Source organism: Equus quagga, chromosome 4, assembly GCF_021613505.1.
Source record: "Equus quagga isolate Etosha38 chromosome 4, UCLA_HA_Equagga_1.0, whole genome shotgun sequence".
Taxonomy (NCBI): domain Eukaryota; kingdom Metazoa; phylum Chordata; class Mammalia; order Perissodactyla; family Equidae; genus Equus; species Equus quagga.
The window spans coordinates 133,165,175-133,192,883 of record NC_060270.1 but is presented as its reverse complement, the minus strand read 5'-3'; the positions used below and the strand labels follow the sequence as shown (position 1 = coordinate 133,192,883).

The following is a 27,709-nucleotide window of genomic DNA, read 5'->3' as shown; positions in this document are numbered from 1 at the left end:
TGGCATGAGAAAGAAAAAAATCATATTTATTTCCCCATGAACACCAAACCATGTTATTCAAAATGTGTTTCTTAGCCAGATTACCAATCCCAGCCACTGCCTTAGTTCAAATGTTCACTAAGAAAACAGTCAAGCAACAGAAATCCACTGTGAGACACTGCCTAGGGAGAACAGCTACTTTGCTATATATAATTTATTAACTTAGTAGTTTAGTCTCTCAATATTCAGCAAGTCTGTGTAAAAATTACTTTTCTCACTGGTTTATAGTGACATTAACATAAATGCCTAATTTTAAAGTCAACATTCCTTTCACTGTGAACATAAAGCTTCTTAAAAGATAATCACGAGTTGGGGCAAAGTAATGACTGGCTGCTGGAACAGCAGTGTTCAAAGCCAAATATACTGGCAGGCTTGGAAAGGCAGAAATATATATACACGCTCTCAGTATGCTACTATTTCCCACAGTTTTGCTGTACATACTTGTCTAATGATACTGCATAAATTTCCTCAAATTTGAAAAAAAATCAAGATGAATATATTTTCATCTTCATTTCAAAATAACCCTTTTCAATGAAAAAGAATTTCTCCATGTTTGTTAACTCTGTTCAAGAGATGGATTTAAATATTTTTTCACTACCTGTACAATTTTTTTACCCTATCTTAGTGCCTCATTACAACCAGTTTAGCAATAAGACCTCCAGTGCTGTTAAAAATACCATTCAATAGATTCTAAGATTGTAAAATCTGCAGTTGAATCCTTCTTAAGACACCAAATGATAACAAAGTCCAAAAAATGTATGACCATTAATCAACATCCTCAGAACCTGGGAATTATTGCAAAAAATCTCACATGTGCATATAATTTAAACAAACTTTATGGGAGGGGGTGTAAAATAAATACTACACTATATTTTTCAACTCTATTTAAATGCTGCTTAGATGGTTAGATGAAAAGATTAATATTACTAACAGGGAGAGCCAAACTACTTTAAAGACTGTTTTCCAAGTAGTTAGAACAATTTTGCAAGACAAAGACAAGCAAAAGCCTACGCCAATACATTTTTCCCGTAGTGTAATGTAATTGTGAATATGAGGTATAATCTGTAAGCAATACAAATATAAATATAAATAGGTATAAGCCACCACTACATCACAGTCTGGTGAAAAGCTTCTCAGCTAATGTAGTCTGGGGAAGAGTTAAGGAAAATGAGGAGAAGGGAAGGACAGGGCAGGTTTCCACTGGGAACATCATTTACATGCCTTATTATTTATCACCTTGTATGTAACAGTCCACTGTTGCAGAAAGGTAAATCCTTTCCAGGTATGCTGGTCTAGAATATACTTTATGTAGTACAGTAAAATTATTTCAGTATTACTAATGCTTCATATGCATTTATATTTGGATATACACATAAGCATATATGTATATCAAAAACTATAAACAGAATTTTAAAACATTTTTATCTCATTTCTGAAAAGTTAACAGTTAAGACTGAACCACGTACTACAGAATTTTCTAGAATATCTAAACTTAGGGGTAAAACCAAAAGAAAACATTATTATTTCTTTAGTAAATGGTTTGTGCGAAACCTCAAGCTCACTCATCTTTTTACAGATGGGTTTATTTGATGAGGATTGTGATCCAATGATTGTTTAGCAGCAATTTTACCAAACTGTAAATTCTTTTATTAACAGGCATTATAAACAGATAATACTAATCTTATTTAAAAACCATGAGTGCCACACCGGTGAATATACAGTTTATGAATAACTTAAAAAGTATTTCCCCATTTTAAAAGGCAACACTCAGCATACAAAACCTATACTAAACAAAGAAGCTATAATATGGATACATGATTGATGTGTCTAAAATGATATATATACAGTACATAATTAATGTTACGTGATCAGTACATTTTTTCTACATGATTCCCATCATGCTTCACTTTCCCCAGAAACTGAATTCTGAACTTCCTCTTCTAAAATTGGTACAATCAGGTTATCCTTGGACATCAAATTATATTTCATCACAAATTTAGTAAACCGATGACACAAAAATGTTTCATTCTGTAGAGAGGAAGAAAAAAATGTTATTTTAATTTACTATCCAAAACCAAAAAAACTAGACATAGTATCAACATATCATTGTCATTCTGATAAGAATGTATCAGGACAATTAGTGAAATATACTTACTTCATATTCATCAAATATCTGCCGGTGATGAAAGTAAGCATGTGAAAATATTCTGTAAATCCTACGGCATACTGATCCTAGTTTTGCTACAGATGATTCCTTTATGCTAACCCTAGAAATAGAAAAGAAACCATAGATGCATAGAGCTGGACAGATCTTAGGAACAATACAGCCCAATCTTCTCAATTTACAAATGTGGAAACTGATGCCTAGGGAAAATAAGTGGCCAGTCCAAGGTCACAGTGCTGGTAGGACTAGAACGCCTGTTCTTTACTTCTGGGCCACATGGCCTAAGAAATTCAGTATTATGGTTTTGAAACTTTGTTAAAGCTTAATGCAATTAAAACGAATCCCTGATAAATCAAAATTTACTGAAACATACATTTACAACATTAATGCTCTGTCCGCTAGAGATGATTAAAACTACCGAAAGGAAGTATTATTTTCTTCTATAGAACTTGATTCTTCTTTTTTTTTTTTGAGAAATAAAAATTGCTTATTTCTGATGGTCTTTTAAAAAAAATGTATATAGGGAACTAAGGCAAAACCCAGTATTTTTTTACATATTTTATATAAGCTTTTTGAAGTTAATGATATTTGGGGGGAAAAAATCTCCAAATCTATCCACCTGGTAACAAATACCTTAATAGAAGAGAAAACCAGTCACAAACCTCTCCAATAATATGCTAAAGTATGCACAGGCTTCTTCCCAGATCTTAAAAATCTGCAGGCAAGGATAAGGAATCCTTCAAAAACAAGCAGCCCAACTTAGGAAAGTCTGCTCTTGAGGCATGCCGTCTAAGAGAAGGCTGATTCTATCACGGAGATTCAAGTAAGCAAGCGTGTGCATATCCCGACTCTAAAGCATGAGAGGGAGCCCTGGACAGTGACGCACAGCAGCAGGGACTACCCTTGACTGAACTGGCCTATGAACTTTGGGAGCCAAGTCCTGCTGCCTTTAGTTTAACCACAACCCTAATTTCAAAACTTGAATAATATTGAACAAGCCAAATATACAAGAGCTGAAAAAAGAAAAAAAAAGTATAAAGAATACAATGCATTAACCAGAAACCTAGTTTAACTTTTAAAAACATCAATCTTTTAAATTAAATCCAAAAAGTTGAACATCATGTTTAAGTTTTGTTTACCTGCTGGGAAAATATTTATTGCTATTCAGAAGGCATGCAGCACCATCGAGTGTGTGTCTAGTATAGTCTATAGCAGGACACTAGAAAAGAAAGCAGATAAAAATGCATCGATAAAGAGCTCTACTTCTTAGATTAGGCATATTTATTATATAGGCATCTTATTCCAAAAACCTGAGCATATTCTAAGAAAAAAGTCCTTTCCAATATCAGAATGATTGTAAAATTCAATCTTAGGTCAATAAATAAGACTTTATTATCCCCATGAACTGCAATATCAGGCTTCTAGAAGGTACATGAATCAGTCTACCAACTTCTTACTCTCAACATCGTACCTAGAAGAAAACAACTTTCAGAGCTGGGAAGAACCCCTCATTATCTAATCTAACCTCTGACTTCACAAATGAGGAAACTGAGGTTGCTAGGTTGTAGAGTATACACATAGGCTTCTTGCCCGAACTTAAAAATCTGCAGGCAAGGATAAGGAATCCTTCAAAAACAAGCAGTCCAACTTAGGAAAGTCTGCTCTTGAGGCATGCTGTCTAAGAGCAAGCTGATTCTATCACAGAGATTCAAGTAAGCAAGCGTGTGCATATCCCGACTCTAAAGCATGAGAGGGAGCCCTGGAGAGCAACGCACAGCAGCAGGGACTACCCTTGACTAATAGTCAATGACTTAATCAAGATAGAGAGTTAGGAAGAAGGACTCAGAAAACCACCCAGATGTGCTGATTCCTACTCCGATTTATACTTTACCAAGTAGCCCAGAATCCTCCCTCTCCTCAAATACCTCCAGGGCTCACTGCCTCTTTGCATCCTAGAAAGCATCCCTTATTATGTCCTTGGCACTGTTACCAACCTAGCAGCTCTCTAACGAATTTTCTCCTTGAACCTCCTTTGAAATTTAACATGAAATCTGAAGTTTCTTTATACTTTAATAAACCTGTCTTATCCTATTCCATATCAGAAACAATGACACTTACTGTCTCATGGCAAATCATTATCAAAGAAAAAATAAAACTGCAAAGTTATTCTCCTCATTTAGTTCATCTGAGGGCAGACAGGGAGAAGAATCAAAGTAAAGAGAATTGAGAATGAACCAGGGAATGAACTAGAAGGAAAAAATGAACTAGAGAAAGGAATCAAGGACTCCAGCTCTACTCAGTAACTAGAGTATTTTTCAAGTTGAGATTGAAGCTGGTATTTAGAAATGTAAATTAATAACTACTAAATGTGGCTTAGCATAGTGCCATGGCAAATAGAGAAAGATTATCTAAATAACAAAAAAAGTATTTTTCTCACTATACATCCATGGGAATTTATGGTTATTGGACTCAATGCCTAAAACAGTACCATGAGCAGTATTTATTGAAAAAATTATCTTTCTCCATATATATGACTACAGGTGATCTGGTCAAAAACAAATACCCCAAATCACTGTTTCTCATATTGGTCATTTGGGTGTACCATGGGACAGTTTTACAACCTTTATATCAGTACTGTCCAACGGAAATATAATGCAAGCCATACATTTAATTTTAAATTTTCTAGTATCCACATTAAAAAACTAAAAAGAAACAAGTAAAATTAACTGTAGTGATATATTTTATTTAACTCTACATAGCCAAAATGATCATTTCAACATATAATTGATATAAAAATTAAAGTTTTAGGGTATTTTTAAATTAAGATATAATTCACATACCACAAAATTTCTCTTTTCAAGTGTACAATTCAATAGTTTTCAGTATATTCACAAAACTGTGCAACCATCACAACTATATTCAAGAACATTTTTATTATTCCAAAAGAAAATCCAGTACCAATTAGCAGTCGCTTCTCATGCTCTCCTGTTACCCTAAGCAACAACTAAACTACTTTCTGTCTTGTATGAATTTGCCTATTCTGGATATTTCCTAAAAATGGAATAACATGTGGCCTTCTGTGTCACTTAGCATGTTTTCAAGGCTCATCCATAGTGCAGCATGAATCAGTACCTCATGACTTTTTTTCCTGATTCAAAACATTTTTAGACAATTTTTTTTTTTTAGGAAGATTAGTCCTGAGCTAACTACTGCCAATCCTCCTCTTTTTGCTGAGGAAGACCAGCCCTGAGCTAACATCCATGCCCATCTTCCTCTACTTTATACGTGGGATGCCTCCACAGCATGGCTTTTGCCAAGCAGTGCCACATCCACACCCGGGATCCAAACTGGCGAACCCTGGGCCGCTGAGAAGCAGAACGTGTGAACTTAACTGCTGCACCACCAGGCCAGCCCCTAGACAATGTTTTTTATACAAAATTCTGTAAAATATGTTTCTTGCTCTATAGCCTTCATTCTTTTCTATGGCTGACTAATATTCCATTGTATGCATATACCACATTTTGTTTATTTACTCATCAGTTGATGGAAATTTGGCTGTTTGCATTTTTGGCTATTATGAATAATGTGACTGTAAGCTTTAGTGTACAAGTTTTGTGCAGACATATGTTTTCATTTCTTTTGGGTAGAAACGTGGGAGTGGAATCACTAAGTCATATGGTAACTCTATGCTTACTATTTTGAGGAACTTCCAAACTGTTTTCCAAAGCGGCAACAGTATTTTACAATGCCACCAGCACTGTATGAGAGTTCTGCACATCCTGGCCAACACTTGTTATTATCTGTCTTTTATATTTTAGTCATGCTACTGTGTGAAGTGTAGGCCATTGTGAGGTGTCTCTTTCTTTTCCATTTAAAAAAATTGTGGTAAAATAGATAAAATTTGCCATTTTAACCATTTTTAAAGTTCAATTCAGCGGCCTTAACTACATTCACTGTTGTGCAACCATCACCACTACCTGTTTCTAACCAAAGGTTTTTCATCATCCCAAAGAGAAACTCTATAAACCTTAAGCAATAACTTCCCATGCCCTCCACTTGCTACTCCCTGGCAACCTCTAATCTAGCTGTCTCTATAACTTTGCCTTTTCTAGATATTTCACATAAGTAGAATCATACAATATCTGTCCTTTTGTATCTGACTTATTTCACTCAGCATGTCCTCAAGGTTCATCCATGTTGCAGCATGGATCAGAATATCATTCCCATTTAAGGCTGAATAATATTCCATTGTATGTATATACCACATTTTGTTTATCCATTCTCATCGTGGTTTTTATATGCATTTCCCTAATGACTAATGATGTTGAGCATCTTCTCATGTGTTTATTGGCCATCTGTGTAACTTCTTTAGAGAAATGCCTACTCAAATCCTTTGCTCATTTTTATTTGGGTTTTCTTTTAATTGTTGAGTTGTAATAGTTCTTCATGTATTCTGGATACTAGACCTTATCAGACATATGATTTGCAAAAGTATTTTCTCCCATTCTGTGGGTTGTCTTTTCACTTTCTTGACAGTGTCTTTTGAAGCAAAAAAATTTTTTAAATTTTGATGAAATCTGATTTATCTATATTTTCTTCCATTGCTCGTGCTTTTGGTGTCATATCTAACAAATCACCACCTAGTCCAAGGTCATGAAGATTTATACCTATGTATTTTTCTAAGAGTTTTATAATTTTAGCTGATACATATAGGTCTTTGATCCATATTAATCTAATTTTTCTTATGCTTTTTTCTTTTGGTGAGGAAGATTGGCCCTGAGCTAACATCTGTTGCCAATCTTCCTTTTTGTTTTTTCCTCCCCAAAGCCCCAGTACATAGTTGTATATCCTAGTTGTAAGTCCTTCTATGTGGGATGTCACCACAGCATGGCTTGACGAGAGGTGCACAGGTCCGTGCCCAGGGTCTGAACCTGCAAACCCTGGGCCACCAAAGCAGAGCACATGAACTTAACCACTACGCCACCAGGTCGCCCCAATTTTGATCTAATTTTTGTATATGGTGTGAGAGAGGGGGGTCTAACTTCATTCTTTTGTATGTAGATATCCAGGTTTGTTTTTGTTTGCTTGTTTGTGAGGAAGATTGGGCCTGAGCTAACATCTGTTCCCAATCCTCCTCTTTTTGCTTGAGGAAGACTGTCCCTGAGCTAACATCCATGCCAATCTTCCTCTATTTCATATGTGGGACACTGCCGCAGCATGGCTCAATGAGCAGTATGTGGGTCCGCGCCCAGGGCCCAAACCTGCAAACCCCAGGCCACCAAAGTAGAGTGTGTGAACTTAACCACTACACCACTGGGCCGGCCCCCCGCTCAGTTACCTCTCAATGAGATATTTTACATTGTTTTTTTGTACTAAGTCTTTGAATTGGTATGTACTTTACATTTAGAGTACATCTCAATTTAGACTACTCACATTAAGTGCTCCACAGCCACATGCAGTTCATGGCTACTACTGTATCAGACAGCGTAAGTGTAGATCTTTAACTGATTTCTGGATTTTTTTTTGGAGTTGGGAAGAGTTTTGCCTTGTTTTAGCTGCTTCCCTCCATCTCCTCCCAATTAATTCTCAGTTACCTAATCCTACTCTACATCATTGGTAACATCAAAAAGTTGGAAAAATATAGTAGATTACAAAATAGTCAGTAATGTATACAAATTTTTATAAATTATATTTTGCCAAACATATATTCATAAAGCTACAAGTGACCACAACCTCCATGTGAATGAAAGGGTTAACAGATAGTGACAACTTATAACCTTTGTCACTTACAATCACTATTTGTACAATTAAGTCTATTTGCTGTGATGCCTCTTTAATTCCCAAGGACACTGAATAAATCATCACCAGTGCTGAGTACCCTGCCTCTTCCACTTCAGAATCTGCCCAGTGCTTTTAATTCATAAGAGCAACTTTCTTAGTGCCTAAACTATCAGTTGCTATTATTTCCTGACTGCACAAAAGAATTCAAAAAGTGTCCTTTCAAGATTCTCTTTTGCTTATATTTTTATAGTAATCCCATTCCATTTAACTACTGCTTACAAATTCTACTATCATCCTCCCTTGGCACTTGGACAATTCAATGGAGCCAGTTTTCAGCAAGCAATGTTGCAATTTTAAGAATCATTCACGGGACCTAATGCTGATGATCATCCTATTTTTCACTTAATATTAATCAAAGAAAACAGTGGATATGACAATGACAGTATACATAAATCTCATAATACATTACAAACTGGATAGCTTTTCTACTCTAATGTGAGAATAATGCATCTTTACTATTTGCCAAAATGAAACTGACCTTGATTCAGTTTCCTAATTGCAATGATCACATCACGCTATACTACGTAGCCAATTTCAGTGAATTATCAATGAAAACTGCTAGGATTTTCCCAGATGTAGAATGAAACACAATCTTAATATTGCTTCAATTTAGTAACACAAAAAAGTAACACCCTGAATGAAATCTCTCTTGCAAATACGTACTACTTGCTTAGAGTGGTACCAGACACTCCTTATTTTGGAGAATTTACCTTTTGCAAACAAAAGAACATCAGATGTTAATTTTTCAACTAAAGAGTCACTTGTCTTCAAGCCTTAGAGGGCTGTCAATACAATGATCATTTGAAGGTCTATAATTCTAAAGTACTGGCCTAACCCAATTATTTTCAATGAGTCAATGTCAAGTAAAAAGTAATTACTATAGATTAAGAGGGAATGAACATCAAGGGAAATGTTAACACATAATTTAAACAAACCAGTTGTGATGGACATTTCTGAAATAACTAAGGAAAAATGAAAATGTACAGGGTATCAGATAATATGAAGGAATTATTTAAAACAAAAAACGTTTTATAAACACCTGCTACTTCCTATACTCTCACCTTGACAAAAACTAAACGAGGAGAAAACAACATGAATAACTTTTTCAATATAGGACCAGTTATGGAGAGGAAAATCATTATGGTGCATTTCAAATAAATAGTAAGAAATATTAATGAAATGTAGAGAGAAAATAACCTATAAAGTTAAAAAGATCAAAAGCAACATTTCTACTTAATAGACTAAGTATCAACTAGTAATCACCAACAGTCATTCCTATCAAAAGAAATTATGACTGAACCAAAAATTTAAACAGGTTATATCTCATCCATTACACATTAGATATCAGCATGATGTGACAGATGCTATTCTGTGATAGCCAGTAAGTTGTAGCCCATGCAATTGCTCAATTATGAAAAATGATATTAATCATAAGAGATCCTAAAATAGCACTGTGGCAATAACTTTGCAGCAAAAAATTGTAAATCAAATGGCAGGGGCCGGTTCCGTGGCCGAGTGGTTAAGTTCGCACGCTCTGCTGTGGCGGCCCAGGGTTCGGATCCTGGGCGCAGACATGGCACCGCTCGTCAGGCCACATTGAGGCGGCATCCCACATCCCACAACTAGAAGGACGTGCAACTAAGATATACAACTGTGTACAGGGGGGGTTTGGGGAGATAAAGCAGAATAAAAAAAAAAAGACTGGCAACAGTTGTTAGCCCAGGTGCCAATCTTTAGGGAAAAAAACACAAAAAAAAACAAACGGCAAAATAAACAGTGAAGTAGAAACTCTAAAAATTTGTCTACCACTGTCTTGGAGAAACTTAGGTCATGATAAATTTATTAGTCATTCTATTTCATAAATTCTCACCTCTTTTGGAGTTTTATGAGCCGCACAAAGAAAAATCCATTGTTCGGTTGCTGTCATCTGAGTACATGTATCTGGATGGCATTCACTCTGTTAAAAATAGTTACATTTCTTAATATGTAAAATAATAATGAAAACGCTTATTTGGATTATTACATTTGCATGTAAAAGTCTACAATAATTAGAAATCCTGGGCAAGTCTTTGTAAGCACATTAAGTTACAAAAACAGAAAAAAAAGCCAGAACTTTCAATTATAGCTTTAAAGAAACTATTACCTGAAGTTTGACAGCAAGTCCATTTAGCTCAAGACAGAATTGCCTAAAAATGTAAATACATAAATGAAAAGTCTTATTTATTCTCCACATTATTTTTAGAATATTAATTGTAAAAACAGAATCCCATCAGTACCATCCTTCCTCCCTCAACACTGTGATCCACACCACCTGAATTTACATAGCACATTTCTTACAAAGACATACAGATTAATAAACAAAACCCAAAACTAAACGAAACAAAACCCAAAACTAAACGACCTTAATAATGTTCAACATCAGAGTTCAGTGAATCGATCACTCTTATACACTGGAAATTGGTACAATGTATCTAAGAAGTAATTTGGAAGTATTTACCAAGATGCTTAGGAAGTGTATATTTTTTAACTAAGTCATTCTCCTAAGAACCTATTCTAATGAAATAATCAGAACTGCAGGCAGATATACCATGTACAAAGATGTTCACAGGACTACACATACATAAAAAATTTTTTTGAAACATTCTAAATGATTAGCAATTGGAGAGTAGTAAAATGGTATATACACAAACATAGAAAGGATATATGTTTATATTCATAGTAAGATTCCAGTTATAAAAAATTGTGTGCATATATCTATATACAAACAGATACAAAGAAAAAAAACTAGATGTTTTATACTCCCATGTATTTTACAAGTTTTATTCTGATTACAAACGACACGCTCATTATAAAACCTGCAAACATGACCAAATACATATGTAGAAGAGGAAAGTCCTCCATAATTTCACCACTTCTTCTAAAAGATAATTATCGTTTACATGCCAATTTGATTTTCCATGATTAAAATACACTGGGATCATAACATACACAGTTTTGTAATTTGCTTTCTTGTCACTTAATAAATCTTGGGCATTTTTTCATGATACACTTTCCTCCTAAAATTGCCAAACTGAGAATTACAAAGCGTAGAACAATGCTTGGAACATAGTAAGTGCTCAAAAAATATTTTTGAATAAATGAAGAATGGAGTAAATTACATGACACTGAGATCATCATTTTTAGACAAACTCCGTATTTGATATGAAAAGGCAATTAATCCTCTATGTCATAAAGATAACTTACTTTATAGCTGTCAAAATACTCAACACATTCCCCTTAAAAATCCTATCAAATTAATCACTACAATGTTTCCCCGTCAAACAAATGAGAACACTTTGGTTCCCTAAAAATGCAAAGCTAAAGCTTACACAATTAGAAGATAAAAGAAAATCCCAAAAGGAAAAAAAAATCTGCACATATATGAAAGAAAAATTATACTTATTTATTTAAAGTACACTATAATAGAAGGCAGCAAATAAAAAGGGTCAAATTTTCAGTTGTTCATAATTTTAGTTCCTTTCCAGATGCCTAATAATGCTGTTCTTAGATGACAAAAATAACACCATTTCTGAATCACCACATCACCCTCACTGCCCCATATCTGTAGACTACATGTTATGGTTTTTCCTTGTTTTCCACTAAAGACAAGTGGGGCTAAACAAGTTTCTCATCTAGTCCAACCCACTTACAGCCAACAGCAAAATTACGCCAACTGATTTGGCAATATTATGGGTAAAATCTGTGGCAGATAGTGCAATCCTATTCAAGTTAATTCAAGCTTCAAGTTAATTCAATACAGGGCTAACACACATAGTTGTGCAGCTGAAGAGACAAGCCAGACGTGAAATCCAGCCTACACTCTAGACACTAAGCCATGCATCCTGGCATGCGACTGCATCCACTCAGAGAAGGGGCATCTTCTCCTAATTACAAAGATTCAGTATGGACTAGAGGGAGATCTGACTGAAGTCATGACCCAATTCCCAATAACATCATAACATAATCAACGACAGTAACCAATATCAGCAAGTATTAAACCTCAAATCAATAACATCAAGCACATGCAAAAAATCAAAAGGCTACGTTTGAAATTCTTCTTGGTCAACTATTAAGATGTATACGCTATGATAAAGAGACAAAAGAATATATATATGATGTATAATACATAAATATAAAACCAAAAAACGTGGCTAATATTCAGAAAAAAATAACAAAAGTAAAAACAGCACCAGGACAAATGGAATATGCATGAGAAAGATTTTCTAAGTTTTGTATAATGCATATTTCATAGTCTAAGTTAAATAGGGAAGAAAAGTTTCTCTTGGACCTGAAATAATTACCTTGTAAACAAAAATCAGCCCTCACTTGCTAGAAATTATGCTTGTAGTAAAAAAGAAAAATCCTCACTAATTTTCATCACTAATCCCACCAGATAAGTAGTATTATCAAAGCTGATCAAAATAAGGCAAACGATATATTATACTGAAGTGCTCTCTATCTTATAAGAAAGGGAAAATATCTACATACTTATACTTTTAATTATCATGCTTTGAGATGTATTTAAAAAAACTAAATCAAGTAGTCAAGTGATTTGTCCAAGAAACTGGCAGGTACAAAGAAGTCTTAGCATCCTGAAACTGGTGAACTGTTATGACAAGACAATATGTCTTAGCAATATGTAGACAAGCCTGCAGCATAACACACACAAAAAGTGCCTTGCCTACAAGTTGAGGCATTCATCACAGGAAACGTGGTCTAATTTATTCAGGAAAAGTCACATTTCTACTCCAGTTATTATTTAAAAATCCACTCAAAAGTAACAAACCCTGAAGAACATATATCTCACATTGCATTCTATTTACCTGATCAACTCTTCCCAGCTCCCATTTACACTTTAAAGTTTATAACTTCAAGAAACAACGGAGTAATTTTAGGACATAGCTGCTTCTAAAGTTAAGCCTAGTTAACTAGTCATTCACTGGTCATCAATTTTCTCATTCAAAGGATATTATGAAAAGCTCCAAAACTCCTTACTTCAAGATTACAATTAATCTCTATTTACCAAAGAGAAGACTGGAAGCTCACAGTAGTTAATAGGTAATTCATCAGATAGCACACCTAGACTAGGACCTTGATATGATCCTCTACAGAGAAATAAATTTATTCGAGTGGGTAAATGGAAATAATGCATTTGTGGTTAAAGGAGTGGTTAAAGGATATGACTAAGGAAAACTGTGTAAAAAGATAGTAAGGCCCAAATCTATAACTATAGAAAATAATCAGCAAATAAAGTGGAACATTTTATAACACTGAAAACACTAAAGCTTTAGAATTTGGCTTTCTTGTCTGCACTTACATAATGATTTTATTTATGATTCATAATCATGATTAATATGAAAGGTTATTTTCACTAATAGAAGTACTATAACTATTTTGATATATCATAAGGACCTACCTTAAATGTTCATACTTCCATACACCTTCATCTTGGCCTTCAGGTGGTTCAAGAATTTTGTCAATATTGGAACAATCTGCTCTTATGTTCTGTTGAATATACTATAAACAAAGACGTTCTTACAGTTAATTAAAATATTATACTACATGGTAAATCCTATGGTAAATATATATAATTTTTGAATACATAACCACTCTTGTGGTTCAACTTTTGGGTTATACATGAAATAGGAAACGAAGTACAGAATCACAATGAGTAATTCAGAAGAAAGGAGGTAACCCTTACCTAGTCTTCTCCAACGCAACTTCTTTGGGATAGGACCTACTACGTAAGTGTAGATATGGTATATACCAGGACTGGAATGGGGATCAAAACTCCAAACCATAATTTTCATACGAACATAAAATATAGACAATGTAACTATAACTGTGATCCACATTATATGGTTCCATTAATATGAAGTATCTAGAATAGGCAAATCTACAGAGACAGAAAATAGATTAGTAGTTGCCTAGGACTAGGGGAAGAAAGGGAGACAAAGGAGAATGGAGATAACTGCTAAGAGGGGTGAGGTTTCTTTCAGGGGGAATGAAGATGTTCTAAAATTAGACTGTGGTGATGGTTGTACAACTCTGTGAATATACTAAAAGCCAGTGAATTGTGTATTTCAAATGAGTGATTTCTATGGTATGTTAATTATGTCCAATAAAATCGTTTAAAAATGACAACTTGGGGCTGGACCCGTGGCCGAGTGGTTAAGGTTCTGCGTGCTCCACTCTGGTGGCCTGGGTTCATGGGTTTTGGAGCCCAGATGCAGACCTGCTCCACTCATCAGCCATGCTGTGGATGTATCTCACGTACAAAAGAGAGGAAGATTGGCAATCTTTTTTTTTTAAGATTTTTTTTTCTTTTTTCTCCCCAAAGCCCCCCTGTAAACAGTTGTATATTTTTAGTTGTGGGTCCTTCTAGTTGTGGCATGTGGGATGCCACCTCAGCATGACTTGACGAGTGGTGCCATGTCCACGCCCAGGATCCAAACTGGTGAAACCCTGGGCCTCCAAAGCAGAGCACGTGAACTTAACCACTCAGCCACGGGGCCGGCACCAAGATTGGCAATCTTCCTTAAGCAAAAAAAGAGGAAGATTGGCAAATGGATGTTAGCTCAGGGCAAATCTTCCTCACCAAAAAAAAAAAAAAAAAGACTAGCAGAAAAACTAAGCTTAAAAAAAAAGGCAGGGAGGTTCACTTTCAATTTAAATAAAATTAAACTTTAAATCTCAGATCTTTTAATGCTTCATTCAATCTGTGATTTAAATACCCTGAAATCTGAATAGGCTAGATTAGATTAAATGCCTGATTATAGAAGCTTAATAACTACAGGGCCTTCTTAACCCAACCTATTTTCAGACAATTTTTCTTGAACATCACTCTCATGTCAAAAGCTTCCTCAAAAACTTTTAAGGACTTCCTAATTTCTTTCTCTTTCTTTTTTTTGAGGAAGGTTAGCCCTGAACTAACATCTGCTGCCACTCCTCCTCTTTTTGCTCAGGAAGACTGGCCCTGAGCTAACATCCATGCCCATCTTTCTCTACTTTATTTGTGGGATGCCTGCCACAGCATGGTTTGCCAAGCAGTGCCATGCCCGCACCTGGGATCCAAACTGGTGAACCCCGGGCCACTGAAGCAGAACGTGTGAACTTAACCACTGCCCCACCAGGCCAGCCCAATCTCTAATTTCTATTTCAACCACTGCTCCTGATTTTCTGACCCCATCCCAAAGTTTTGCATGGAACTGATTTTCTCTTCAAACAGATACAGCTAAATTGTATACCTTTTCCAGTGGCCACCCCAAACTCCCCACCCAATTTTTTTCAAATTTCCTCTCCCCCAACACACTCAAGTCTTCCCTGATTATTCGATTCCTCACAGAACTTCCTCTGATTTCCTACCACATTTGTCCTCTGTAAAATCTAAATTAGCAATTCGTCTATTCACTCTTATCTTTCCTGCTCCCATTATATCTCCTACAGAACTCTGAATAGCATTTATTTCACACTTAATAAATAGCACTTATTTATTTCCATGTGTCGCCCTCAAAGAGAAAATGCAGACTTAGTTTTGTTTTGAATTCTGGTATTAGCAGCTGGCACATAGGAGGTTTTTCATAAACGTTTACTGACTTCACCTAAACTGCCTTACTTGCAGTCAAGGATGAAGATAGGTAATTACCTGAAATGTTAAAGCCATGGAGGGTTAGGGCTGAGAAAATTTACCAAAAATAGAGTGTAGACCCTAATTCTCTTGCATTCTTTGGTGATCCCAAAATCAGTTTGTTAATTAGGCACACGAAAATATATTCTCAGTAAAATGGTTTGCTCATAATCAATATTAATTCTTTAACCACATATTTGGTAACTGAACTTACTTATAATTATCAAAATTTTGTGATAAGTAGAGTTACAAGCTGTCAATCTTTAAGGAATCTAGAATCCTCTATTAATGAAGTTTATGTAAAACATAAAGAAAACAGAAGAAATTCTTAGAAATAAAAGAAAAACGTTATCTTTTCTTTTTTTTCTGAGGAAGACTAGCCTTGAGCTAACATCTGCTGCCAATCCTCTTTTTGCTGAGGAAGACTGGCCCAGAGTTAACATCCGTGCCCATCTTCCTCTACTTTTTATGTAGGATGCGTGCGACAGCATGGCTTGACAAGCAGCATGTAGGTCCGCACCTGGGATCCAAACCAGTGAACCCCCAGACGCTGAGAAGCGGAACATGTGAACTTAACTACTGCGCCACCAGGCCAGCCCCTATCTTGTTTTCTGAACTGAGTCCTCTATACTTTCATGCAAACAGAAGCAGCTATTATTATAAAATGAGCTAGGAAAAATAAATGTCCTAATGCTCACTGAACATAACTTTTGCCATAAGGAAATTTTTACATTGTTTGTGAGTTACAACTATGAGCAACTTCTGTTCAGTCAATAATTTATTTTTATCCTCCTCACAAACATGTGAAAACTAACGGTTTACAAACTGCAACATGTTTCTCTACTGTTACACATCATGGGGTGTAAATCGAAACTAAGATTAATTGTTTCATGTGCAGCACTAGACAAATATGAAATAGGAAAAATCCAAGAATTAGCTCTATCATGAAAAGCTGGAATACCCAAGTACCTTTTCAACATTATCTTTAATATGTTGCTTACTTAGTAATTCAGTTAAATGGGAAAGCAGTACCATTACCTCTTAAAACTTTTACTGGTAAATTTTAATATTAAGAGTTTTTGAAACTGAATAAATTGAACAACTATTATTTAAGAAACTGGCTTTGAAATCTTTAAGAAACTCTACAGAAGAATTGAGAAGACAACCTCAAAACAATAGTGTCCTTTATGCTTCCAAGAACTTCAAAGTCTTAACTTACTACCCTTTCTTGAAGACAATCCTTTTCAGTGAGCTTCCAAAGACACTGCCACTTCCACCTGATGCCACCACCTGATCAAGCTCTACTAACATTTCAGACACTGTGAGTATGTGCTCACTTCCCAGGCCTTTCAAGTCTCCTCAGTACAGGAATCTACTGTACCAGATTTCAGACTATGTCAAAACGAAGGTATGAAATCTTTACTCCTCCTGTTATGAAAAAGGCAGACATATATCTCTCTAGTGATTTATTCCTGTGGGCTATAATTCTTAATAATTATAATGATCTAGTACTGTATTTTATGTAGGACTATTCCTAAAGCAGTTTTTAGAAATCATTTGGGAAAAGTAAAATACATAGCAATAAAACATCATGCAAAAGCATTTTATTGTTTCCAGTTTGGGGTAAGATGCACTAAACACACATCAATGTTTCTCTCCCACTCAACGAAACTTTAATATCTGGACAGAATGCACGGCACAGCTATCTGAGGTCTCTGTAAAGCAAGTATCAGAAAAAGCAGCAGGGGAGAACACCAAAATTCAAAGTACCACTGAACTGGTGATGAGTTTGCTGTTTCTTTTCCTCTCTGGTATCCTGGCCTGAACCCAATTCAGGATGAAACCCAAAAATGAGCACTGCTGGTGCTGAACAGAGAGATACAGAAGAAACTATTTAGTTCTGGCTCAAGCAGTGGAAAAAGGCACTCCTAAAGCTCACAGAGAGTGGAAGAAATCCCCTGGTTTCTTTTCTCTCTCCCTTTTCTCCATTCTTTCATAGCCTGAGACAATTCCACAGTGCCAGCAAAAGCAGCTGGCAACAGAACAATGCAAGAGACAAAATTCTGAGGAAGAGAACCCTTCCTCTCCATTTGGTGATGGGATCAAACCCTGTTTCTTCTTCTGCCTTTGCCTTCCCACCACTGTAGCACAATTCCAGTAAGTGGTTTCTGGCCAGAGGACCAAAGAAGTGGGCCCAGGGAATGAGAAAGTGTCAGGGAGAGAGAAGCTCAGAAAAGTGACCCCATAAAGCTGTATATCAACTCCTGGGCTCAACCCCAATCTGTGCATGTATGCATGCATGGATCTGGTCCTAATTAGCATATGACAGACTTTGAGAACTGAGCTAATGGCTATACTTCCACCCAGGCTGACCAGGAGTTGGTGCACACACAGAACAGATTCAAGAAGTAGCACAAAAGTTCTGAAAACTGAACCGACACTGGAACCTCAGTTTGGTTGGAACCTGCAGCCTGTATCTAACCAGGTCAAATGCCTGCTAAAGTGAAAATATGAACATTCTCCATGGAATTAAATAAGACCAGTGTCTCAACATAATATTCAAAATGTCCAGCATATAATCCAAAATTACTTGGCATACAAAGAATATGTGAAAATCTCAATTATCGTGGGAAAAGATAATCACAAAACACTTATGATAAGATGACACAGATGTTAGAATTATCTGACAAAGACTTTAAAGCAGCTATTATAAAAATGCTACAATGAGAAATTGCAAACACTTGAAACAGAAGTATCGCAAAAAAAAGATATAAAGAGCCAAATGGAAATTTTAGAACTGAAAAATATAATAACCAAAACAGAATACTCACTGGACTCAATAGGAGAATGGAGATGACAGAGCAAAGAATCAATAAACTTTAAGATAGATAAATAAGAATTATCCAATCTGAACAAGAGATAAATAATATTAAAATAACAACAATAATAAATAGAGCCTCAGGAACTCGTGGGACAACGACAAAATGTTTAAAAGTCATGTCACCAGAGTCAGACAAAGGAGAAAAACAATGTGGTGCTAAAAAATATATCTGAAGAAATAATGGCTGGAAAGTTCCCAAGTTTGGGAAAGACACAAACTTACAAATTCAAGAAGCTGAGTGGGCTGGGGGTAATGGAGAGCTATTATTGTTTAATGGGTAGAGAGTTTCAGCTGCGGAAGGAAAAAAAGTTCTGGAGATGGAGGTGGTAATGGTTGCACAACAAAGTGAATGTACTAACGCCACAGAACTGTATACTCAAATGTAGCAAAAGTGGTAAAATTTGTTATGTATACTTCGCGACAATAAAAAAAAGCAGAGTGAACACCAAACAGGAAAACCCAAAGAAATTCATGCCTAGATACATAATCAAAACTGTCAAAAACTAAAGATACAGAAGCCAATGAAAAAAGACACATGACCTATAGAATAAGTATTCAAATGATGGCAGCTTTCTCATCAGAAATCATAGAAGACAGGAGGAAATGGCCTAACGTTTTTAAAGCACTGAAAGAAAAGAACTCTCAACTAGAATTGTATATCTAACAAAAAAATCCTTCAGGAATGACGATAAATTAAAGACATTTCAGATGAAAGAAAATTAAGGAGAATTCCCAGACTGCTCTAAAAGAACTGCCAAAGGAAGTTCTTCAGACAGAAGGAAAAATAATACAAGGAGAAAACAGACTATCAGGAGCAACAAAAACTACAAATATCTGGGTGTAAATAAAATAAACCCTTCTCCTCTTAAGTTCTTTAAAATACGCTTGGCAGATGAAAGCAAAAAATCTAACATTGTCTGATGGGGGTTTTAATGTATGTAGACGTAACACAGAAAACTACAGCATAAAGAGGGAGGGTAAAGGGGTTCTATATGATGGTAGTTTCTACATTTCAATCAAAGTGGTAAAATACTGATTCTAAGTAGACTGCAAAAAGCTAAGTATGTATTTAGTAATCTCTAGAGCAATCATCAAAAAATTATATAAAGAGATAGTCAAAATGAGAATACACTGAAAAAGAAAAATGATGCTCAAACAACACTTAAAAAGAGCAGAAAAGGGGACATAGAAGAGGGGCTGGCCCCGTGGCCGAGTGGTTAAGTTCGCGCGCTCCGCTGCAGGCGGCCCAGTGTTTCGTCAGTTCGAATCCTGGGCGCGGACATGGCACTGCTCATCAAACCACGCTGAGGCAGCGTCCCACATGCCACAACTACAAGGACCCACAAGGAAGAATATACAACTGTGTACTGGGGGGCTTTGGGGAGAAAAAATAAAATAAAAAAAAAAAAAAAGGGGACATAGAAGAACAAAAAACAGAGGAAACAAATTGAAAACAAACAATAAAATGGTAGACCTAAATATAAACATATATATTAATAACTATATTAACATTAAATAGCCTAAATACACCAGTTAAAAGACAAGGATTGGGGGCTGGCCCAGTGGCCCAGCGGTTAAGTGTGCACGTTCCACTTCAGCAGCCCATGGTTCGCCAGTTCAGATGCTGGGTGGAGACATGGCAATGCTTAGCAAGCCATGCTGTGGTAGGCATCCCACATATAAAGTAGAGGAAGATGGGCACAGATCTTAACTCAAGGCCAGTCTTCCGCAAAAAGAGGAGGATTGGCAGCAAATGTTAGCTCAGGGCTAATCTTCCTCAAAAAAAAAGACAAAGATTGTCAGAAAGAACAAAGAAACATGATCCAATTGTTTACAAGAAACTTACTTCATATATGGAACAATAGGCCCCAAACAGCCAAAGGAATCCTGAGAAAAAAGAACAAAGCTGGAAGCATCACATTCCCTGATCTCAAAGTATACTACAAAGCTATAGCAATTAAAACAGCACAGTACTGGTAGAAAAACAGACACACAGATCAGTGTAACAGAACTGAGAGCCCAGAAATAAACCACACATTTATGAATAGCTAATTTTTGACAAAGGAGCCAAGAACAGACAATGGAGAAAGGAAAATCTCTTCAATAAGTGATGTTGGGAAAACTGGACAGCCAATGCAAAAGAATGAAAGTAGTCAACTTTCTTACACCATAACACAAAAATTAACTCAAAATGGATTAAAGACTTGCATGTAAGACCTGAAACCATAAAATTCCTAGAAGAAAATATAGGCAGTATGCTCTCTGACATCAGTCTTAGCAGTATCTTTTTGAATATGTCTCCTAAGGCAAAGGAAAACAAAATAAAAAATAGACAAATAAGACTACATCAAACTAAAAAGCTTCTGCATGGCAAAAGAAACCATCAGCAAAACAAAAAGACAACCAACCAATTGGGAGAAGATGTTTGAAATCACATATCCAATAGGGGGTTAATATCCAAAATATACAAAGAACTTACACAATTCAGCAACAAAAAGCAAACAATCTGATTAAAAAATGGGCAGAGGATATGAAGAGACATTTTTCCAGAGAAGCTATACAGATGGTCAACAGACACACAAACAGATGTTCAACATCACTAACTAATAGGGAAATGCAAATCACACAAAGAGATATCACCTCACACCCATAAAAACGGCTATTACTAAAAAGACAAGACCCTACTACCCAAAGCAATCTACAAATTTAATGCAATCCCAATGACATTCTTCACAGAAATAGAACAAAGAATCCAAAAATTTATACGGAACAACAAAAGACCCCAAATAGCCAAAGCAGTCCAGAGGAAAAAGAACAAAGCTGGAGACATCACAATCCCTGACTTCAAACATACTATAAAGCTATCGTAATCAAAACAGCACGATACTGGCACCAAAACAGACAAACACATAAATGGATCAGAATTGAAAGCCCAGAAATAAAACCATACATCTATGGACAGTTAATCTTTGACAACGGAGCCAAGAACATACAATGGAGAAAGGAAAGTCTCTTCAATAAATGGTGCTGGGAAAACTGGACAGCCACATGTAAAAGAATGGAAGTAGACCATTATCTTACACCATGCACAAAAATTAACTCAAAATGGATTAAAGATTTGAACGTAAAACCTGAAACCATAAAACTCCTAGAAGAAAATATAGGCAGTACTCTCTTTGACATTGGTCTTAGCAACATCTTTTCCAATACTATGTCTACTTGGGCAAGGGAAACAAAACAAAAAGTTAACAAATGGGACTACATCAGACTAAAAAGCTTCTGCAAAGCAAAGGAAACCATGAACAAAACAGAAAGACAACCAATCAAGTGGGAGAAAATATTCATAAATCATTTATCAGACAAGGGCTTGATCTCCAAAATATATAAAGAACTCATACAACTCAACAAAAAAACCCAAACAACTCGATCAAAAAATAGGCAGAGGATATGAACAGACATTTTTCCAAGGAAGATATACAGATGGCCAACAGACACATGAAAACATGCTCAACGTCACTCATTATTAGGGAAACGCAAATCAAAACTACAACGAGATATCACCTTACACCGGTCAGAGTAGCTATAATTACCAAGACAAAAAACAACAAATGTTGGAGAGGCTGTGGAGAAACGGGAACCCTCATATACTGCTGGTGGGAATGCAAACTGGTGCAGCCACTATGGGGAACAGTATGGAGATTTCTCAAAAAATTAAAAATAGAAATACCAGACGACCCAGCTACCTCACTACTGGGTATTTATCCAAAGAACTTAAAATCAACAATACAAAGAAACTTACACACCCTTATGTTCATTGCAGCATTATTCACAATAGCCAAGACATGGAAGCAATCCAAGTGCCCATCAACTGATGAACAGAGAAAAAAGATGTGGTGTATAGATATATACACAGGAACACTACTGAGCCATAAAAAAAGACAAAATTGTCCCATTTGCAAACAACATGGATGGACCTGAAGGGTGTGATGTTAAGCAAAATAAGCCAGATAGAGAAAGACAAATACAGCAGGATTTCACTCATATGTGGAAGATAACAAATACATGGACAAAGAGAATAGATTAGTGGTTACCAGAGGGGAAGTGGGCTAGGGGGTGTGCGAAAGGGACAAAATTAGACTACTGGGAGTGAACACAGTGAAGTGTATTCAGGAATAATAAAGAAAATAAAAAGGAGTAAATAAATAAAAAGACAAGAAATAACAAGGAGAGGATATGGAAAAACGGAATCCTCACACACTGCTGGTGGGAAGGCAAACTGGTGCAGCCACTATGGAAAACAGTATGGAGATTCCTCAAAAAATTAAAAATAGAACTACCATATGACCCAGCTATCCCACTACTGGGTATCTATCCAAAGAGCTTGAAGTCAGCAATTCCGAAAGTCCTATGCACCCCAATGTTCACTGCAGCATTATTTACAATAGGCAAGACATGGAAGCAACCTAAGTGCCCATCAACAGATGAGTCGATAAAGAAGACGTGGTATATATATACAATGGAATACTACTCAGCCGTAAAACAGAACAAAATTTTCCCATTTGCAACAACATGGATGGACCTTGAGGGAATTATGTTAAGTGAAATAAGCCACTTAGAAAAGGGCAATCTCTGTATGACTCCACTCATATGAGGAATTTAAAAATGTGGACAAAGAGAACAGATTAGTGGCTACCAGGGGAAGGGTGGGGTGGGGGGTGGGCACAAAGGGTGAAGTAGTGCACCTACAACACGACTGACAAACAATAATGTACAACTGAAATTTCACAAGATTGTAACCTATCATTAACCCAATAAAAAAAAAATTAAAAAAATAAATAAAAAATAAAATGTAAAGCTTAGATATGTGTTCTCAAGTCTTCAGTCACCAAATGAGTATGCTATTTCTTTTACTTAATTATCTGTTATTCTAATTTAGTATTCAATAATTTTGAGTTAAATTCATTCTAAAATCAAATTTGGTACCTTAATTTGGTACATATTAACAGATATTAAAAGGTATTTAAGTTTGATTATAGTTTAACATGTCATCTTAAAACTAAATGAGGGTTGGGGCCAGCTCCGTGGCCAAGTGGTTAAGTTCGCGCGCTCCGCTGCGGTGGCCCAGGGTTCGGATCCTGGGCACAGACATGGCACCACTCGTCAGGCCACGTTGAGGCGGCGTCCCACATCCCACAACTAGAAGGATCTGCAACTAAGATACACAACTATGTACAGGGGGTTTGGGAAGATAAAGCAGAAAAAAAAAAAAAAAACAAGATTGGCAACAGTTGTTAGCTCAGGTGCCAATCTTAAAAAAAAAAACAACAAAAACTAAATGAGGGTTGATAAAAGTTTTAAACAGGCATTCCATTAATACCATGGATTCCAGTTTGTGCTAAAAGATATAGGAACACTTAACTATGCCAACGGAGGTAAAATGCTTAGGTTAATGCAGTTGAAAAACTATTGTTATTACCTGTTGAACAGCTAGTGTACTGTCCATTTCATCGAAGGATTCATCAGGCCAATTATAGAAATCCTATAAAAAAAAATTCATGGTTAAAGCACATACAAAGTTACAAAGAAGATGCAATACTATTATGATTAACTTCAATTGTTAATAAAGATCCAAAGTTACACTAGAGGAGAAGAAAAACCTTCATAGCACAAACAATGTGATTATTAGTGAATAAGTTAAAGGAGTTTTATTCAATGTTTTTAAAGGAACACCAAGATTTTATTTAATTGAATTACAAGCAATATATTTTTTCAACCACAAACTCCTCAAATATGGCTTCCATATTAGGTATATTACTTGAGGAGATACGTCTATCACTTTTTTGTTTATCATGGTTGACTATCTCTCAAAAAGTTACACTGAAAAAAAATCCCCAGGCAGCAAAAAACTGAATCAGTTTTTACCTAAGGAGAATAGCTAGTGTTAGTAGTAGTAGTGGTAGCAATAGTAGTAGTTACTGCTCCATAAGTGTTACTGTAGACAGGTATTACAAATTATTATTCCAATTCCAAATAGTGTTTTAAATTTCTAAATCAAAATATGAGCTTCATCAAAAACTTCTCATCCAACTAAAAAGTCTTCTTTTAAGGGGGATATTTTTGTGGATCACCTTGCACTGGTTCTGAATTCCTCTACAGATACTCCAGTTCATAGACACTCCCCTAAGTGATTAAGAATCTTTCCATTTGACCGATTTCTCAGCAAAGTTTACCTTTATATCCTTAGTAGGGAGCACAATGCCTAACATGTGGTAGGTGCTCAGTAAATGTCTCTGGGGGAAAAAGTAGTAGTAAATCAATGATCTATAATCCTTTATCAATTAATACAGATAAGTCTCCAAATACCTTGAGCAAAAACTGGAGCAAACTGGAGAATACAGTGTATGATACCATAGGAATACACGTTTAAGAAAGTGCAAAGCATACTTATGGATATAACGCATATACGGCAAAAGTATAAAGAAAAGAAAAGAAATGACAATACCACCATTATTGGCTGGGAGGAGTGGCCAGAAGACAGAAGAACGTGATACAGAGGGATTCAACTATATAATGTCTTAGTTCTGAAGGTAGGTGATCAGTATACCTTTTTAAGGGTCTTAAATACTTCCTTTTGTTTTTTTTTCGTAGTTGCCCTATCTGAATGAAAATGAACTAACTTTAACTAAAAATGTCAGGAATGAAAAGCTTTCTGGAAATTGTTCCAGGATGTCTTTTCCTAGACATCACCTAAACATTATTAAAGAGTAGTTTTTAAATTCCTTCTATATAACTTATACAGAAATATATTCTATCAATACATTTTGCCTATTCTTTCCTTTAAAAAAAATTAGATAGTTTTCAGGGGCCAGCCCAGTGGTGCAGCAGTTAAGTTCACACGTTCCACTTTGGCGGCCCAGGGTTCGCTGGTTCCAATCCCGGATGCGGACCCATGCACTGCTTATCAATCCACACTGTGGCAGGCATCCCACATATAAAATAGAGGAAGATGGGCACAGATGTTAGCACAGGGCCAATCTTCCTCAAGAAAAAAAAATTAGATAGTTTCTAGAATATTTTGTTGTAAAAATATTAGAAAACACACATAGTTATATTCAGAAAAGATGTAAAAAAGTTAATTGGGAATTAAATGTTTTGCCTCATCATAACTGTGATATACTTTAAACACTTACAAGAGGAACCAAAATGCAGATTAAAGAACATTCTCATCTAATTCAGTCAATAAACATTTATGGAAAACCAACTATGTGCCTATATCCCAATCTAACCAATTAAAAAAAAATAAGTAGGAAGATATCCTACCTACTGTATTATAGTTCTAAATAAATCATTTTAGAATAGACCCATTTCACTGAAAGAAATTAGTGTGACAGACAAGGGATAGGACAGAATGCTGCTTAAACTGTCTTTTTTTTTTTTTTAAATCTTAACCTTCTCTGTTAGATTTTACTTAACCTTGATCTATGACAACATGGCAACAAGCAAAGGGGCTTTCTGATCTGACTTACTCCTAACGACATGGCAAAGAGATGTGTTACAATATTAACTTAAAATATACTATGTTCTAACCTTTCAACATTAAGAACTTTTGAGTAAATAAAAATAGGTGATGCTTCTCAGCATGTGAGTACAAAAGTCCACTTCTGAATGTAAAAATATAAAAGTTGATCACTTAAGAAAACAATCAGAAATAATGTTTCCACAGAGTAAGTAGTAAGGGTATCCGAGGAAAGAGCATTTATAAAGAAAGTAAGTTTGGAAAGGGTAAAATAAAGAATAGTATATAAATTCCCAGTACTATGACCACAAAACTGGCATAAGTAACTGACAGCTTAACGTGACTCTATAATGAGACTGTCAACTACATTCTCTAAAATTCAGTACTAGAAGCAGGTCGTTAGAGAAAAGGTCCCCAGTGAACTAAGAATCCGGAGACTAGGCAACCTTGAGCAAATGCGGTTTCCTCATCTGTAACATGGATCTGGGAAGGTGTCTGGATCTAAAAGATCCCTTCAAAAGGACTCCCTTTCCAAAATCCTGTGCAAGATATTAAAAACCAGTCTCTGGCACACGGTCATAGCTCCATGGTTGTTTTGCTTTTTTCACTCATATCACTTTTTCTTAAAATTACATTTTAACACACCTCTTCTGATTTTAGAGCATCTACTCAGTAGCAAGCCATTTCAGCCGGCAGATTAATCAGAGGCACCCCATCTTTTGCCCAAGAACCAATACCTACCTAACAAGCACCAACTCAGCCCAAACACTGTCCTACTAAAGGTTCATAAAATTATAATCCCTTCATTCCCCGACTATGCTTCACACGTCATAACAAGGAAATTCACAAGGAATGACATCTAACAAGTCGCAACCTGATGCTGAAAGCTTGCTGGACCAGAGAACAGCTGCAGCGAGCAGTGGTCAAAGGCAAACGCAGGAGGAAGAGGATAAAGTCAATTATCGCCACCCGGATCCGGCTAGACAAGCCGGACTGCAGAAGCCGGGCACGTACATCACCAGCCAGGTAGGAACCGGCAGCCCAGACGAGGTGCGCTGCGTGTGCACCGCCTCCCGCTCGGCAGCCCCGACCCTCCGAAACCTCCGGTCCCTCTCCACCTGGCCGGCCGCGCCCCTCCGACGCGGGTCAGCCGGGGGTCAGCGGAGAGGCGAGAACAAGCGGTCGCCGCCGACAGGCTCCCAGCCCCGGGCCTCGCGGCCACCCCCCGCCCCTCACGCCCACCCTCAAGTCCGGGCCCCGCAGGCCTCGCGGGCCGCCACCGCCGCCAAAGCCAGGCTGAGGTGCTCCGGCTCCGGAAGGCCCGTGCCCCCGCCCGCCGGCCTGCCGCCCCGGTCCAACCTCCTCTCGGGGGCGGCCGGCTGCCAGAGGCGGCGCGGCGCCGCGAGTCCCCCCACAGGGAAGGTGCAAACATTGTACCTGCGCCTTGGTGCCCGGCCTGTTCCGCCTCAGCACTGCCGTGCCCTCCGCCATGACCATAGTGCCAGAGTCTGGGCGGCTGGAGTCGGTACCCGGATGTAGGGACGGCGGCCTGCGCGGGGGGCGGGGCGGAGCGGCGCCTGGGTCCGGGCGCCGGGGAGGGGC

General features: G+C 36.8%; 1 protein-coding gene across 1 annotated transcript; it reads right to left on the bottom strand.

Moving 5' to 3' along the window:
• On the bottom strand, positions 1–27,677 carry MOB4 (MOB family member 4, phocein). The gene is made up of 8 exons (XM_046658048.1): positions 27,545–27,677; positions 24,068–24,130; positions 13,500–13,600; positions 10,188–10,230; positions 9,915–10,001; positions 3,343–3,422; positions 2,195–2,306; positions 1–2,067 (listed from the first exon to the last, which is right to left on the bottom strand). The coding sequence occupies exons 1-8, from the start codon at positions 27,602–27,604 to the stop codon at positions 1,936–1,938; spliced, it is 678 nt and encodes a 225-aa protein (XP_046514004.1). The 5' UTR covers positions 27,605–27,677; the 3' UTR covers positions 1–1,935.
• Between the last annotated feature and the right edge of the window lie 32 nt (positions 27,678–27,709).

Excerpts from the sequence above, each read along its gene's own strand:
- MOB4 (XM_046658048.1), bottom strand. The coding sequence starts at position 27,604 with ATGGTCATGGCGGAGGGCACGGCAGTGCTGAGGCGGAACAGGCCGGGC. Across the intron at positions 13,601-24,067 it reads GTACACTAGCTGTTCAACAG|TATATTCAACAGAACATAAG; the intron begins GTAATAACAATA and ends CTTTGTTTATAG. Across the intron at positions 3,423-9,914 it reads CTCATAAAACTCCAAAAGAG|TGTCCTGCTATAGACTATAC; the intron begins GTGAGAATTTAT and ends TTTCTTTTCTAG.